Source organism: Alosa alosa, chromosome 7 (assembly GCF_017589495.1).
Source record: "Alosa alosa isolate M-15738 ecotype Scorff River chromosome 7, AALO_Geno_1.1, whole genome shotgun sequence".
NCBI lineage: Eukaryota > Metazoa > Chordata > Actinopteri > Clupeiformes > Clupeidae > Alosa > Alosa alosa.
The window spans coordinates 34,182,415-34,201,110 of NC_063195.1; the positions used below are offsets into that span (position 1 = coordinate 34,182,415).

Genomic DNA, 18,696 nt, shown 5'->3' on the forward strand with positions numbered 1-18,696 from the left:
CAGCCCATATAAGCCTAAAAGGGTTTGCTAGGAAGCACACTGCCGTCTCCGTGCTTGTGTACAGCTCGTTGTACAGCCCCCGTCGAGAGATCCCATCTCTTGTCTCATAGCAACAAATGTACCGAAATTATCAATCAAGCTAGTAATTCGTGAAAACAAACAAGCAAAAAAATATATACTTGAAAGCTTTCAGAAGTTTTGGGGGGCCTATGTCAACATTAATGCACTTTTCACTGTATAGCTATCTGACTTATAAGTAAGTAAGCTACAACTCAAAAGCAAGCACATCACAATGACATTTTTATTTCAAAAATACAACATGAACCAGTGAATTCACGCTGTTTAAAAATCCACTTTATATATTTATACATTAAAAATACATTTACAAATTGAAGTTATAATCAAAACATTCATGGTTAGCTGATAATTAAATGTGACAACAATATTAAAGTATGTCTTTGTATTTATGGTAGCCTACTTTGTTTTCAGTCTCATGTTGTCCTTGTGGCTGTTTCCAGGTGCAACTGTGGGGAAAATGTAGAGTCTCAAATATTTTCATCAACAGAGTTGTCTCAACCTCATGTAATATATCTGAGGTAAAAAAAACAACTTTTCCCCACCTCTGACTGAGACCCAGCTTCCAGGTGACCTTATTTTCTCTTCGATCTCACAAACATAGGACCCCTCGTCTTTCTTAGAGATGTTTGGTAGCATGATTGTTCCAGAGGTTTGGTTCGCCACATGTAATCCATCCTTATAGAATGTGGCACTGAGGTTTGATTTGACACTTTTTTCGGCCTAAACAGCGGAGTGTTAATTTCTCTCCTTCTTTCAAGGGATGCACTGGACTTTCCAGTATCACATTGCCACCTGCACAAGTTCAGAAAAATAGTGAGCATCAGGCTATGGTTCAGATTGACAACTACACATTAAACATAAAGGGGTCTGAACTCTATTCACATATTCATGAACTTTGAGTATTTCCTGTTTACAGGATGAAAATTACAAACACAATTAGTAAAGAGAAGCCATTCCGTCTTTGACCCATAATCTTTTACATGAATCCGGTATATTCATATTTATTTATATAAAGTGAAACTGGCTCAATCTGATTTTGTTCTGTTCTCTCTTGCAATTCATTCTCAGAGATATTTATTTCAAGTTCTGACTGCCCTATCACTTACTGTGCACGGTTATGTTGACAGCATTGCTGCGTTTCCCAGATTCAGACTGGCACCAGTACACCCCACTGGCTGACAGAGTTAAAGAGCTGATGTTACATGTGGATGGATCCAACATCTGTGATTTCTTATCAAAGGGGCAGTCTGACAGCTCCTTTGATAAAGTGAATCGTCTCACTGACCAAACCGTTGCAGCATCCTGTGCTTTGCAGGCCAGAGTGAGAGGCTCAGATACAAAATGCTGGGATCTGCTGGGAATGACATCAAGCCAGACAGAGGGAGAGGGACCTGGAGGAGTTGAGAACACAGACAGATCAAGGGTGAGCTAGCTCTGTTCACCAGCTATTCTGCCAATAGTCCAAATACAACATAAAAATATATATATTTTTAATAGATTTTATAGTTATGTGTATCTGATTCTTTTCAAAGAGCTGTAGCCTATTGTTGAGGTAAGACAATACAGAAATGAAATAAATCAGTGCATAAGACACCATTGGTCGTTTCTCATATAGCCTACAAGAATAAAATAAGCCTACATATCACTGAACTCTCTGGGTCTATTTTGTTCCAAGAGTAGACCCAATATGCAGAAACCTAATGGCAACAGTCTGAGTGAATATGAACAAAATAAGAATCATTTGTGCATCGTTTTAGCAGCAAGGACCAAATTATTCTTTAACATTAAGGAAATCCCTTCATCAAACGTAAAGTAGGCCTATTTGCATTCCCAAACAGCAACGATAGCCTGTGGAGTAGCCTATTGTGTTCCAAACACAGAACTCATGACTTCAATAGCCTATTCACAGACTATTTAAGGTAACAGGCAAATGTTATGTATTATTATCGCCAGACGCTATCACTGGTTACAACAATGTAACAAGTTTGATTAGTAAGTGTTTAATTTAAAAAACAAAAGAGTAAAAACTGTTAAACAAATGGCCGATGCAGAGCGATCAAGTTATCTTTGAGTGCGAGTTATCACGTGCTTAAGTTGCAGTAGATGTATGGGCAATGAGGTCCTTTGACAACTTTGGGCAATGAATGTAGCCCAAAACGAACTGCATTACCCACAAATCCGTGCCATGTGTAGCTGAAATGTAATGTTTTGAAAACGAAAGTGGGATGAACGCACTCTACAGCATTAAAATGTATCGCTGCTTGCAACGTAAACGAGAGTCTGAGCGAGCAGAAACGTTTGTGAACCGATTCGTAACAATTAAATCGGGGAAACGACCGGTTCATGTCAGTTTTATTCTGATTATTGTTTATCCAGCTTCTACTCAGCCAAGTGGGGCTACATGCCCACCAAGTTTCAGACACTAATATCCTCTTCATCACCTACCTGTTACTGTAAGGAGCCCAGGATGGCTGTACTCAGCGTAAGCGGCCAGCTCTTCTATCTCGGCTCTGCAGACGTAGAGGCCTGAGTGTTCTGGAGCAGAGGAACTGAGAGTGTAGGAGCCTCCAGCTCCTCTGCTGCTGTCTGACAGCAGCTCCACAGAGTATTTAGCCTCACGGAATCGACCACGATTGCTGACCAGAGGTAAACCTTCACTCACTGGAACAGCTTTGTACCAGTGAAACCTCACGCCAGGAAAGGGGGCTCCAACTGAACAGCTTAAAGTCACTACAGATCCTTCAGTCACCCAGTGATTTGGACTGACTTCCAGCCGACTCTTAAAGTCTTCTGTGGCAATCAAGAATGTCAGATGTCAAATATCCATTTCACAGTACTTTGTGTTCTCCGAAAAGGAATGAATGAAAACACAAGAAAGTGTTGAGTATACCTTTATACATACAGTATATATCTTATCACAAGTCAGTACTTCAGTACTTATTTGACCACAACAACATGGCGACCGCCTCAAGACACAGTGTGCCTGGAGGCAGGAAAATATTTAGTGGCTCTTGACTATGCCTCTTGAATATGCCACTCTGAGTGCTCTAAGCATAGCCTACCCTTGTGGTTTCAAACCTTTCGCAAATTCCAACAGCATTATGAGGATACGAATGGTTTCAGTTGCAGACTTATACATTTGAAATTGCATTTGAATTAATCATACCCTAATCTAGCACATTAAATCCATTTGCAAATTTGGAATTCTGTTGGAACTGCCACTCATTATTCAGAATGTCACTCTCTTAGAGCATTGAGAATAATTAACTTTCAAATATAAGTGGTAGCAGCTGTAAAACCAAAGTTGTAGTATGAGTGCATAGATTATTGCATAGATTATGGCCCAAGATGCAATTCTTTAACAATTTTTGCAAAACTGTTACACAAGTTTCACAATTCTTGTGTCGTTCATGTGGAACATACCTTTTTCATGTACTGTTATGTTGACAGCATTACTGAGCTCTCCAGATGTAGACTGGCACCAGTACACACCACTGTCATATGTGTCTAGAGAGCTGATGTTGCACGTGGACTCGGCCCAATTGCCTGATCTTGAGTTAAAAGGACAGTCTGAAAGCTCTCCAGATGTGTACCGCCTCACTGTCCACTCAGCCAGGTTCCCAAGCCCCTTACAGCTCAGTGACAGAGACTGAGATTGAAGGAAGTCAGTTCTGTTGGGACTGACACTTAGCCAACTAGAGGGTGAAGGACCTGAAAACACATTTGAATCGATAATAAACTATATAATAGACTGCAACTATAAGTACCCTTACAACACAAATCCACATCAATACCACCCAAATCAACTTGGTGGTCAAACGACAACATTTTCACAATTACAAACACAGGACTAGTGCTATGGGAAGAAATGGATATGAACTCACCTGTGACCCAGACGAGCTGATGTGGACTATACTGTGAGTAGTAGGCTGGGTCTCCTCTCTGCCCTCTGCAGACGTAAACACCTGAGTGTTCATGAGAAGCCGGGGTCAGGGGGTATGAGCCCCCAGCTCCCATGCTTGTGTCTGCAACGAGCTCCAGAGAGTAGAAAAACCTTGTGACGCTGTCAAATTCAACAGGAAACCCTTTCTTTGGTGAAACAACTTTATACCAGAGAAAACTCCAGCCTGTAGTGGAGCCTCTGACCTCACAGGTCAATGTCAAGGAAGATCCTTCAGTTCCCCAGTTGTTGGGGGTGACTTGAAGACGTGAAGTTGGTTGACCTGCAAACCAAAAAGGAACATTTTTTGGACACTTGAGAAAATGTTTTTTATCCATAGCAAATAAAAACAGTATGGAAAAAAGCTATAGGGTTAGCCCTACTGATCTTTTCATGAACCAAGTGACTTCCACAGCTGACAGAGGCCTAGTAAAATAAAAGCAACCATGACTTTATCCACATGACGCAAAACAACTTACCATGTACGGATATATTGACAGCATTGCTGTACTCCCCTGATTCAGACTGACACCAGTAAAGTCCACTATCTACAAATGTTAACATTAGATTGCATGGCCTCTCATCCCAAGTAACTGCTTCATGCTTGAAAGCACAATGTGACGCTTTGTTGTGGTTTGTGAACCGTCTCAAAGTCCAACCACTGGAATTGCCCTTCACTTCACAGGTCAGTGAGACAGACTCAAACTCTTCAAAGAATGGTGACGTGCGTGGATAGATGCTCAGAGAAGCTGGAGGAGAAGGATCTGAAATGTATCAGAGAAATTAGTCAAATTAATTAATGTCATCACATCAATGTCATCACACCTGAAAATAAACCTAATGGTGTGTACAACCAATAGCAGAAATTTTATTGCAAATTACATGATTTTGATATGGTTATCCACTGTACTAATCAAATCAAAGGTATAGGATATTGAAGTTTAACTGATTGATATGATGAAATTGTTTAACTGTTTAAATTTAGAAACAATGTTTATAAAAAGCTGATGGGTATCAGTTTTTGACATTAGAGAGGCTGAAAAGTTTGGTAACCACTGACATAAAGGCAAAATGACACGTACAATACAAATGTGCAAATATGTGCTACAAAAAGGGTATCTTACCTTTTACCCACAGATGCCTAAGGTTGCTGTAAGGGGTGTAAGAGAATGAATTTGGTCTCTGTGCTCGGCACACATAGAACCCTGTGTGTTCAGGACCCACAGTGCTGAGGGTGTAGGAGCCTCCAGCCTCTCTGTTGCTGTCTGAGAGGAGCTCAGTAGAGTTTTCTGATAATTTCAGCTCATGTGAATAGAAGTTGGTATCTTCTGAAGGGAGAACTTCCTCAATTGGAACAATGACTCTGTAAAAGTGGACTCTCCAGCCAGATGAGGATCCTGACGCATCACACTTCAGAATAACAGTATCTCCTTTAGCTGGCCAGGTTGGTGATACATCTAACGTTGGACTAGGATCTACAAGCATTACAGTACACAGTGATGTTGTCAAGTACAAATAAGAATGAATATACAGAGGATATCAACTTTAGGAGCATTTCATCACGTGTGTTGATACACAGCATGATGAATAAATTACTCCTCTGTGCTTTTGTGGTCATAACTTACTATGATTCACTGATATCTTGACAGCGTTACTATACTGTCCAGATTCAGACTGACACCAGTACACTCCACTGTCTGCCACATCAAGTGAGCTGATGTTACACGTGGACTGATCCCTAGTCACTGTGTTGTTGAAAGGACATCCTGAGAGAGAGGAAGGGTAATAAAATGTGAATCGCCTCAGACTCCAGCCACTGGCATTGTCCTGCACCACACAGCTCAGTGAGAGGGACTCTGACTGAAAATACTGAGTTCTGTTGGAATTGATGGTCAGAGCAGCTTTAGGGGAAGGATCTGGAGGAGTAAGTGACAGGACAGGATTAAAGTCCACATGTTTCACTTATCAAAACATATTTACTCTACTAAAAATAAATTACAGCAATTCCAAAGCCTCCATTAACTGGGTCTTCCAACACCTACCTATAACCCAGAGAAGTTTAGGTGTACTATATTCTGTGTGATCAACAGGTTGCTCTCTCTCTCCTCTGCACACATAGACACCAGAGTGCTCAGGGCCAACTGAGTTGAGGGTGTAAGAGCCTCCATCTTCACTGCTGTCTGGGAGGAGCTCCAGGGAGTATTTAGAGCTGCTCTCTTTGTCTGTAAAAGTGGGCAGCTCTTCTCTGTAAAGAACAATTTTGTACCAGAGGATTCTCCACCTTGGGTCAGAGGTTGAGGTGTACTGGCCTAGACTGCAGTGCAAAGACACAGAATCTCCTGCAGTCAGCCAACCCTCTGGAGGGCCATATAAATATGCCAAAGGTTTCTCTGTTGAAAAGAACATTGAAATGCATGCAGTATGGTTCTAGGTCTCACGACACTATTTCTGATTCATGCTTTTTAATTACATAAACGTTGTGAACAAAATAACTTACTCTCTACTCTTATGCTCACAATATTGCTGAGTTCTCCTGATTCAGACTGGCACCAGTAGTCTCCATTATCTGAAGTATTCAGGGACACAATGTTATACACAGCTTTTTGTCCAGATGATTCCTTTTCCAGTGGGAAAGTCATTGAATCTTGAATCAGTGGGAATGCCATTGAACCTCTTCCCTTATTTAGATATTTTCTTAAAATCCAGCCAGTGACATTGGTTTGCACCTCACAGCAGAATGAGACTGGCTCATTTTCAAAGTAGTGTGTTCTGCTGGGTTGGATGCTCAGAAAGGCTTGTGGAGAAGAATCTAATGCAGAACACACACGCACACACACAAATTTCATTAGGTACTAACATTGTCATTTTCCAATCTTGAGATGGCAACTCTATGAATAAAAGCAAGTAGGCTTAGTTAAGAAGTCTACGGCAGTTAAAAAATAAGAGTGAGAAAGAAATACTAATTTACTTGGACAGAAAAGACAATGGGCAGCTGTGGCCTACTGGTTAGCGCTTCAGACTTATAACCGGAGGTTTGCCGGTTCGAACCCCAACCAGTAGGCAGGGCTGAAGTGCCCTTGAGCAAGGCACCTAACCCCTCACTGCTCCCTGAGCGCCGCTGTTGTTGCAGGCAGCTCACTGCGCCGGGATTAGTGTGTGTGCTGAGTGTGTTTGACTAATTCATGGATTGGATAAATGCAGAGACCAAATTTCCTTCACGGGATCAAAAGAGTATATACTTACTTATACTTATAGAAAACAATACATCCAAGAGGAACCAATTATATATAAAAAGTCAACCCAACCAATGCAAAGTGGCAACATCTGAGGGTTATGGGATGATAATGTAATGATAAAGGTGTTACCTTTAATCCAGATCAACATAGGGGAGCTGTATGGTGTTACCTTTAATGCAGATCAACATAGGGGAGCTGTATGGTGTTACCTTTAATGCAGATCAACATAGGGGAGCTGTATGGTGTTACCTTTTAATCCAGATCAGCATAGGGGAGCTGTATGTGTAGTGGTGTTACCTTTAATCCAGATCAACATAGGGGAGCTGTATGTGTAGTGGTGTTACCTTTAATCCAGATCAACATAGGGGAGCTGTAGGTGTAGTATGCAGGCTCTCCCCTCTCTGCTCGGCACACGTAGAGGCCTGAGTGTTCAGGAGCAGCAGGGTTTAAAGTGAGTGTGCCCTCAGCGTGTGTGCTACTGCCTGGGAGGAGCTCCAGAGACTGCCTGGCCGCACCACTCCGGTGTGGAGCTTCTGGAAGCCCATCTCTGAACGGAACAACTCTGTACAGGAGAAACCTCCAGCCTACTAAGTAACTATCTACCACACAGCGCAAATTTACAGAATCTCCTTTTTCAAACTGGAAACGGTTGTCGTATATGGTGGGCCTGGTATCCGTGACAAATATGACGTATGCCTTTGCATCTGTCGGAAACAAATGAGAAAACAAATTATTCCTTTTAGTCAAGTCAAGTCAGTTTTATTTTTAAAGCGCATTTAAACATGCACAGAGTGCAACCCAAAGCGCTCCACAAACAAGACACATTACAAGACAAAAGATGCCGGATGGAGCGGCGTAGTCGCCAGCGTACCCATGACATCAAGACATGACAAATACATTTTAAAAATAACAAATACAAAAAATGCCGGACGGAGCGGCGTAGTCGCCAGCGTACCCGTGACACCAAGACATACAAGACAGACAACAAAACAAATAAACAAATAAAAAGTAAAAAAAAAATATAGATATATATATATATTAAAAAAGTGGGAAAAGTGATGTTAAAATTAGTCCAATTTCCAAACCAGCTGAAAAATGTCTAAGGGCAATGATGATCCGTGAAAACTGCGCACAGAGCTGTGTCTTCACATGCAAGGCCAACAAAGTTCTTTAGCAACTGACCAACCCGGTGAATTCACTGGCAGTCTGGAGATAACGTTAACGTTTTAGAAGTTATGTCAAGCCAGCATATTGCATTCAAAACAATACAGTCAGAATGAAGTCTCCAAGATGTAGACATTTTAACTTAGTCTTGTATCAGCATCCTTTAATTTCCCATCACATAAAAACAAGAGAAAATGCATTTAAGTAAGCGCTTAGCAAGAATTAAAAAGAGTTACTTAAATAATTGAAAAATAATAATCAAAAATTTAACATGGGACACCTAAAAATAAATGTACGAAATTCTTTAGAAAATGGATTCAGATGCATTCCAGTTAATCACCTCTCATCTAAACATGAATCCTTTTAAATGTATGGTGTCAGAAATTATGGAAGGAAAAATTAGCAAAGGTTTAAGGGCTTTCATTTCAAACTTACTGTCAGGAAACAGAAAACCCAAATTATATACATGGCCTCTGGTGGTCAAAAACAGTCCAAATGAACTTTTACCTTTACAAAAAAATCTTATATATGAATTAGTATAATTATTTATGTTAAAGAGAAACTATGCAGCATTGGCAATTTCTTTGCTGTTTTCTCAGTTTTTGCTTATTTTTTTCACCCGGCTCTGTCATGACGAATGTCTGAGAAACTCCATCACTAACTTGTTCTAACCGGTACCTGGCGTGTATGTGTATTTAAATGCAGTAAAGCAATTCGTTACACTCGTTATACTTCCTGACACTGAGACCGTTGGCTCACCAGCCAAAAGTTGCAAGGGTGGTTTTTCCGCTCACAGGCGCTAGGGGGAAGCGAGACGGCCACCATTCAACCCCAAAAAAGTAATATAACCATTCCAATGACTCCGAAGCTGTTAAGTTAAGGTAAATTAAGTTAAGAAAACCTGCATATTAAGCTAAAAAACCTGCATAGTTCACCTTAAAGTATTATCATTATTTATGTTATTTATATTAAGTATAATTTTCATTATTTTTCTAGCAACATACATTTAGAAGGGTGCACATTACATAAGCCATTAATGCCTTACCATGATGATGAACCTCTATATAGTGGCCTTTACTGAGTTCTCCTGACTCAGACTGGCACCAGTATATTCCTCCATCATAATGAGAAACAGCTTTGATGTGGCATGTGCCGTTTTCCCAGGATGATGCTCCTCTAGTGAAAGGACACTGGGAGATCTCCATATAATCTGTGATTCGACGGAGAGTCCAATCTGTTCCATTTCCTGCACAGCTAAGAGACAGAGACTCAGACATAAAGAGAGCTGACCTGTTTGGATTGACACTCAGATGACCTGTAGAGTCAGGATCTGAAAGGCCAGAAGAGAAAAAAAACACAATCAGAACACCTTTTACTGCATATGGACAGTAACATTAAAATTCCAATTGAAGGATCTCAGTCCAATTTTCAAACTTCTAAAATAACTTGCCAGAGAACCAAAGAATAAGGGGGTTGCTGTAGCCTGTATAATAGACCGGCTCTTCTTTCTTTGCTCTGCACACATAGACTCCTCTTTGCTCAGGGCCAGTTAAGTTCAGACTGTAGGAGCCTCCAGCTCCTCTGCTGCTGTCTGACAGGAGCTCCAGGGAATATGTAGATCTGCCAGACCAGTGTGAGTCAGCAGGTAAGTCATCTCTAAAAGGAACTACTCTGTACCAGAGGAACTGCCACTCTGGGGAAGGGTCACCAATGGCACATGTAAAAGTCACAGAAGATCCTTTGGAGAGACTTTCATTTTGTTTGTCATGAGTGAGTTTAGGGACAATCCAAGGGCCTGATGAGGAAAAGCAAATCCCTGATTAATCAAATATCAAATATAAATAATATAATATAATTAAATGAATATTTACTTAATCTCGTTATCTAGATAATGAATCTAATGAATCAATAACTAGATAATGAATCTAATGAATCAATAACTAGACGTACCGCAAAGCGGTACAAAATATGACTGCCGCCACTCAAATCACGCTTGTGAATTTGTCTCCCTCTCCTACTCTTGCAACTTTTGTGTATGTAAATGAGTGTGCATGTGTGTGTTTGCTTTTGTGTATGTAAATGAGTGTGCATGTGTGTGTTTGCTTTTGTGTATGTGTGCGCTTCTTTCTGTGTGTGTGTTCGCTTGTGAGTGGGGGTCATGGGGTGTGTGTGTGTGTGTGTGTGTGTGTGTGTGTGTGTGCATGTGCGTGCGTGCGTATGCCTGCATGTCTACTGTTTGTGTGTGTGTGTGTTTATGTGTGAGTGTGTGCGTACCTGTACCTGTGTGTGTGTGTGTGTGTGTGTGTGTGTTTATGTGTGTGTGCCTGCATGTGTGTACATGTATCTTTATGTGAGTGTTTGCTTGTGTTCATGAGTGCATGTGTGTGCATGCAGAGTGCACAGTCACTAAATGTACACATATATTCCTTTATTGTATGGTCCCCCATGAACGGAATTCCACAAAATTTGGCATGCATTCAGAGGATGTCATAATGATCCTACTCTACAGATTCCATGCAGTTTTGAACCTGTCAGCCAAAGATACCTGCGATTACAACTTATTTTTGCTTTTTAATTTTTTACTAGGTGGCGCTATACATGTTCTCGAGATATTCTTAGAAAACTGTGTCCACCCTACCCTCCTTTCGGGGAAAAACAATGGTTCCGCGTCATCCTTGTGAGGCTACATGCCCACTAAGTTTGTTGCACTGTCGCTGTTTATGTACAATTTATGTCACTTTCATTAACATAAATAGTTAGACAAAAATTCTAGACAAATATAGCTGTTAGCAGCAATGAGGGAGCCAGGAAGACAGAGACTATTTGTGTGATACAGTTTGTGCGGCTGATCCGCTGATTCCATGTTTTGAAAATGTCAGCCAAAGATACCTGCGATTACAACTAATTTTTTCACTCCACCGCCTCCAAATAATTCAGAACTCTGCAGCCAGGATAGTAACAGGCACAAAGTCCACAAGCCACATAACACCTGTACTGTTACAGCTTCACTGGTTACCAGTTACCCAGAGAGTCCAGTTTAAGATCCTACTGTTGACATATAAGGCCCTGAACCTTGCACCCTGCACCTTTTAAACAGGCTAGGGTTACACCTCTGCTAAAGAAAAGTACACTTAATCCAACTGAGGTGAAGAACTACAGACCTGTCTCCCTTCTTCCTTTCTTGTCAAAGGTTTTGGAGAAAGTGGTCTTCAAGCAAGTTTGTGACTTTCTTCATCAGAATAATGTACTAGACCCTATGCAGTCTGGTTTCAAGAGTGGTCATTCTACTGAAACTGCTCTTCTGTCTGTGTCCTCTGCTCAGTCATCAGTATTAATTCTACTAGATTTATCTGCAACCTTTGATACTGTTAACCATGACATTCTCCTATCTATACTATCTGAACTGGGAATTTCTGGAAAAGCTCTTGACTGGTTTGAATCTTACCTTAAAGGGCGTTCTTTCAACGTGTCTTGGCAGGGACAGGTATCTAAGTCTCATGACCTCACCACAGGTGTGCCACAGGGATCAGTATTAGGACCCTTGCTTTTCTCTATTTACACCACTTCCTTAGGTGATACCATTGCTCCCATGGATTTGACTATCACTGTTATGCAGGCGACACTCAACTTTACCTGTCTTTCCCACCTGATGACTCTAGTGTTTCCCACCGGATTTCTGCATGCCTTAAGGATATTTCAGCCTGGATGAAAGATCGGCACCTTCAGCTTAATCTCTCAAAAACAGAGTTTTTGGTGTTTCCAGCTAAAACAGCTATTCCCCAACAGATTAACATCCAGCTTGACTCAACTTCACTGACCCCAACTAGATCGGCACGAAACTTGGGCGTTGTAATTGATGACCGACTTATCTTCCCTGAGCATATAGCTTCTATTGCAAAATCATGTCGGTTTATGCTTTACAACATTAGGAAGATCAGACCTTATCTGACACAAGATTCCACACAACTTCTTGTTCAGACCATGGTCATCTCTAAGCTGGACTATTGTAATTCACTATTAGCTGGCTTACCCGCTTGTGTAACAAGATCATTACAGCTGATTCAAAATGCTGGAGCACGCCTGGTCTTCAATCAGCCAAAGAGGACACATGTAACTCCTCTCCTAGTTACTCTCCATTGGCTCCCTATAGTAGCCAGAATTAAATTTAAATCTCTCACTTTGGCCTATAGGACACTAACTAGATCTGCTCCTAGTTATTTTAATTCAATAATCAAGCCTTACATCCCCAACCGCCCACTGCGGTCTTCTGGTGAGCGTTTATGTTGTGTCGACCAGTCATGAAAACTGGGTCTAATTCCAGACTCTTTTCTTCAGTGGTTCCATGTTGGTGGAATGAACTGCCCAGTGCTCTCGTTCCTGTGGTAGTTTTGGGTCGTTTAAGAGGGGTCTAAAGACATTCCTATTCAACATATACTTAGTTGTTTAAGCGCTTATGTGTTATGGTTTATATAATGTTGTTTTATTTTAATTGGGCTGTTAATTAATTTGACATTATTGTTTATTATTGATATTCTCCTTAATGTAGTCTTAGCATGTCATTGTTTTTATATTATTGATTGAATTGACATTATTGTTTTATTATTGCCTTTCCCCTTTTTTACATTGCTTTTTATTAGGCTATTGCTTGAATTGATATTATTGTGTACTACAACTATTCTCCTTACTACATTTGACCTACATTTTAATCTGTTCCCTGTTCAATTTTAAAGGGAAACTTGGCAGGATTTCCCCCTCTGCTGGAGAAATTGTGCATTATGCTATTTCAAACTGTGGAAAAAGGTAACGATAAAGCACATGGATTTGTTTACAAGCTAGCAAAAAGGTTAGCATAGGTTCGGCAGACAATGTGGATGTTACAAGGTAAGAAACACGATTTAAAACGAGTTTCTTGTTTCTCACTTCTCTTTCCGGGACGGTAGTCTCAATGTTGCACGGTTGGTTTTCCACCTGGGGACGCTAGGGGCAGCGGGAAAAGTCACCATTTTCACCGGAACAGGTCATTTAACCATCCAAATGATTTCTAAACAGGTTTATTACGTTGAAATAGTTGCCAAGTTCCCCTTTAAATATTATTATGTTGTTTTGTATTTATGTGTCGCTTTGGACAAAGGCGTCTGCTAAATCCATAACCATAACCATTACCTTGCTCCCAACTACATCACTGACCTCTTGGAGAGCTACACCCCTTCCCGCCCGCTGCGATCCTCATCAGCTGGTCTGCTCAAGGTGCCTAAGATGAACCTCTGCACCATGGAAGAGAGAGCGTTCTCCCACACAGCCCCAAAGCTATGGAACTCACTTCCAAATGACATCAGGCAGTGTGAATCCACTGCCCAGTTTAAAAAGGAACTGAAAACCTTTCTCTTCAGACTAGCTTATGGACTATGATATAACTAAATGGACTATATATTTTTGATATTTTTTCTTCTATTGGTTTTCTTTTTTGATATTTTTTCTTCTATTGGTTTTATCTTTATCTTCACCTTGGGTGTCCTGAAAGGCATTTTAAATTAAATATATTATTATTTATATTATTATAATTTTAACACCTCACCTTTGCTTTTTCATTTTTAACTAGGTGGCGCTATAGCACAAATGAGTGGTTATGAAATTGGTTGAGCTGGCCCCTTGAGATCACTTTAGACATCCTAGGCCCTACAGTTCTCGAGATAAAACTGTCTGTCTGTCTCCTTTTGGGGGGTGAGCGGGCCAGTGGCGGGCCAACGGTTATAGTTATTATGCCCGCTGCACTAGCGCAGTGTTCTTCTTCTGGATTTTTTTTCTTCAGTAAATTTAACAAGGATAATATGGAACCATTGATTTTCATTTTGATCTGTCGCCCACCTGCCACACCAGGCCCCCCGAAATTTGAAGTGTAGGATCATTATGACATGATCCTCTGAATGCATGCCAAGTTTTGTGGAAATCCGCTCATGGGTGGCCATATCAGTTGCGCGCGCACACACACATTTAAACACACACGCATGCACATACACACACACATAAAGACACAAAAACAAACACACTCTGTGCACACACTCATTAACATACACAAAAGTTACAGGAGTAGGGGCTGGAGTAGAAGACAAATTGACAAGAGTAATACATTTTTGCGGAGAGAATGTGCAGGACTGAGTAGCTGTCATATTTATATCCAGAAAATCCAGAAAAATCATTGCAAACAAGGGACAGAGGCACAGAGCTGAAAAAAAAAAATGTTTGATGGCCGTGGTCTTTTGGACCTCTGATGGCACTGCATTAAAACCAGACCTGTTTCTGTAAAGAAAAGTCATTGCATGGGCTCAGGAAAACATCCAATAATCATTGTCTATTTGCACAGCTTGATACTCTAATCACAAACGTTAGTGTAAACTTTACCATGCAAAATAAGAAATTGTATTTATGATACAGAAATACCACCAGTTTATCTTGGCCTGAGCTCATTTAAAATGAACTGAGGAAGTGGAAAAAGGTCTTGTCGTTAGACCAATCATAATTTGCAATTTTTAGAAATTATGGACTCCTCTGGGCTAAAGAGGAGAGGGACTATCCAACTATATCCAACTTGTTAGTGGTCAGTTCATTCCCAGCATCATGTGTGGGTGGTGCATTAGTGCCTATACGGCATGGGCATCTTGCAAGGCACAATCAATTCTAAATGATGTACAGGTTTTGTGCAACATATTTATTTAACATATCATAACATTTATGATATGTTTGAATACAAATATTATAATTTGTTTTTTACAAAGCATACAGTATTGAATACCATAATCTTCGTAAAACGGCATAAATGGGTTTTAAGAACAAATTTCTTCGTAAGAATGGTTGGTGAATGAGGCCCAATGTTCTTAGGTGAAGCAGCACAGGTAAACATGCCCGTCACATTTTTAAAAAAAATATTGCTGGCATCAAATTTCAAAATGAACATATATTTTCCATGAAATAGTCAAATTAGTCATTTTCACCATTTAATATGTTGTCTATGTCGATTTTTGCAGCTAAATATGGGTTTGTGAAATTGGTAAATTATCACATTATGTTTCTATTGGAATTTTAGACAACATCCCGACTTTTCTGTGTTGGGGCCGTACATGGCTAAAAAAACCCCAATAAATTAAGCAATAAAAGTGTATTACCAGTTGAAAGTCCACAGACAGTAAGTGAATAGAACCCTGCAAAACAAACACAAAAGTAGGGCTACACAGTGTTATGTCCATACAAGGGATGAATGAAACATTTTTCTACCTTCATGTTTGCTTTGCCAATATTTTACAAATTCAAATGTAGAGGTAGACAAACGCAACAAATGTATAATGGCTTTTTGTATTAACTGTCACTGACATTTACTCAAAAATTAGGCTATCAGGTAAAGGTCAACACATAGCTTATTCGTGGTGTGATTGATCAAACCTTGTGAAATGACTGGTTCCTTAGAAAAACATTCCCCCCCCCCCCTTGAATATCTGTAACTTCAAATACAATGATGTTCTGAGTTTTAGGCTATTTAGGCATTATAGGCCTATAATATAATTTAGGTTCTATAAAGGGATAAAGCCTGGCTCGGATTTTTCCAGCCTGCTTTTCTTTGCATTGACAGCCTGCTACAATTAAAGCTAAATGTCAACAAAATGCCCAAAGATGGTCAAAAAAGCATACTTACAGAATAAGAAAACTAGCGTTCTCCTCATGCTGAAGCTGAGATGTTATGCAGATTCCCACAAGTACGGGCCCTGGCACTATAGATAGGCAGAAAATCGTTTACCAATTTATAGGCTTCTCTCTGAGTCACGGCAGCTGCTAGGCGATTTAGCAGCCACTTCCTGTTGCTGCGTACACCAGTGTCCGTTTAGCATGAAGCGAGCTTCTGGGTACCCAGATTAGTGACACATTATATATTTGATATATATCTTACTAGCCTGCCGTATACTAAGATTCAATAGACCTATTCCCTGTCATATTCAACTTGCACATCGTTGAAAATGGCCACATTATTTGACCTTTTTAGCGTTTAGGCTACATTACTGGCGAACATCACTGTTACATCACTGGCGAAGAAAGCCCAGCAGCGCCTCTACTTCTTGCGCAAATTGAAGAAGGCAAGTGCCACGCCTCCTGTCATGACTACATTCTACAGAGGGACCATCGAGAGCATCGTCTCCAGCAGCATCACAGTGTGGGGCGGAAGCTGCACAGATCAGGACAGGAAGACCCTCCAGCGCACTGTTAACACAGCTAAGAGGATCATTGGAGCACCACTCCCCTCCCTGCAGGACATTTACACCACCCGCCTCACCCGCAAAGCACTAATGATTGTCAAGGATACAACCCACCCTGCACACGAACTGTTCAGCCTCCTGCCCTCTGGAAAGCGGTACAGGAGCCTCCGCTCCCGCACCACCAGACTGGCAAGTAGCTTCATCCACCAAGCAATCAGGATGCTGAACACTCTACCCACTCTCCCATCACTGACACCCCCACCAGCCAGCCAGGAACCTAGGAAACTATAGGATCCTGTCTACCCCCCCCAACACCGCCCTGTGGAACTACACTGTGACTGCGCAGCCTAACGTGTTGCTGCTTCACATCAAGCCTGATATACTTGAAATTACTGCATACTGCATATCAATGTAAATATACAGGTCACACAAGCACAAGTTTAAACTTCATGTAACTGTTAAGACTATATAAATATACAACACAATATATTTCCTATATTTCTATTTTGATACATACATGTTCTATATTTCAGTCTTGCACTTTAATCATGTCTATGTCTGCATGGGAAAGTAAGAAACGAAATTTCAATTCTTTGTATGACCAGTGCATGTAAAGAAATTGACAATAAAAGCCGACTTGACTTGACTTACGCTTGTTGCACAGCTGGCAGAACGGTGAAACTGACATTAAAATGAAAATGGAAAAGCTGCAATAAGGGCTCACTTTCTTTTTCGCCTTAAATAGCCTAAACTGGTAGGCCTATTTTGCGGACTTCAAGACAATCTCGCAATCTCGCAAATAATGTCTGAATAGCCTAAAGTGTGTCGTCTCCACAACAAGTAGCCGATGTGTCCTAATAATTTCTATCTTAGCGACTAGGATAGTGAAATGATTTCAATAGCTATAGGGCCTACATTTATTAATTTCGCAAAACTGTAAAACACAATTAAAGTTTCTTTCAGCTTATCCATGCTTTTTTTGAACGTGTAAATCACATAGAATATGTAGGCCTATATCAACCGTAGGCCTACACACTTGATCGCTATCACATAGCTGAAACCACGCTACGGTTCTTACAGTAGCCTAACTGACTCACGTTCACGTTGATCTCTATAACCGTTCATTTTTAGTAGCCTATATTCAAACCTATCCATATCCCTTGCTATTTGACTCATCATTTCACATACAAAAATACAAATAATGTCAGACAGCGAATTAGTAATTATTTAAAATATATAGGCTAATCATTTTTAAAAATCTATCTTCTGCCAGCACGGGGTGCTGCAGCACCCTCAGCACCCCCCCTTCCCGCGCCCTTGTTCAGAATCCAACAAAGCACCGACGTGGTGCATTTGTAAAATGTACATATTTGATGTGTGCTATTTGTTTTTGCATGTTATTTTCTGGCACATTTACTTTTATTTACAACATACTCCTCCTAGACGGTTTATCACAATGTGACACAAAAGATGGGCTCAGTTGCTCACTTAATAAATTAAATGTGAACTATCCATTGGAAATTGTGAACTAACTTCAAAGGTGAAGAGTGAACACTAATTATTATGCTTCATGCAGCACACTAAACTGGGCTCCAAACAAGACATGGTTGCATTTGAGTTAATGCTAACCTAAGGTTTACACGGTGTTTCTCGGAGATTGAGGTACTGATTCCCAGGTCTGCTGTGCTGTATATTTTATTCCAGCTGTCTTTTATGTAGCATGTGGCATTGAACTTGTGTGTTTTGTATAGTAAACAGCCAAGACAAATGTCCCTTCTGGGACAATAAAGGTCATCTAATCTAACTTACACCAGCACCGGTAATGAATCGACAGCTGATGTTTGTCACCCATTGTATAAAATGGACACAGTAAGTCAGACCTTTGGGAAATGAGATGATAGTGGGGAGCAAACACATGAGCAAAGAAAGTAATTAAGAATATTTTATATTAGGTTTAGTTTGGAATAAGTAAACATTTGCCCCCCCCCCCCACCCCCACACTATTTATTTATTTTTTGAGGAGCAAATTATACTTTTA

At 40.5% G+C, this 18,696-nt stretch overlaps 2 protein-coding genes across 4 annotated transcripts in view; both read right to left on the minus strand.

Annotated features, from left to right (window-relative positions):
- The window catches only part of LOC125297029 (titin-like), a 39,630-nt gene extending 39,133 nt beyond the window's left edge, over positions 1-497 (minus strand). For 2 of the 3 annotated variants that reach the window (XM_048247168.1, XM_048247166.1), the window contains exon 1: positions 479-496. The gene's annotated coding sequence lies outside the window, so the exon portion shown is untranslated. Of the gene's footprint in view, positions 1-478 lie in introns of all 3 variants that reach the window. The other variant, XM_048247167.1, reaches the window with a different exon arrangement.
- Positions 284-16,529, minus strand: LOC125297030 (Fc receptor-like protein 5). The gene is given in 17 exon segments (XM_048247169.1): positions 284-524; positions 621-798; positions 800-870; positions 1,185-1,469; positions 2,524-2,868; positions 3,502-3,789; positions 3,963-4,301; positions 4,498-4,782; positions 5,143-5,493; positions 5,644-5,934; positions 6,061-6,408; positions 6,516-6,827; positions 7,599-7,958; positions 9,464-9,748; positions 9,869-10,213; positions 15,579-15,614; positions 16,103-16,529. Coding segments are annotated over 17 exon segments (4,197 nt in total). The 5' UTR covers positions 16,131-16,529; the 3' UTR covers positions 284-474.
- Positions 16,530-18,696: the final 2,167 nt, after the last annotated feature.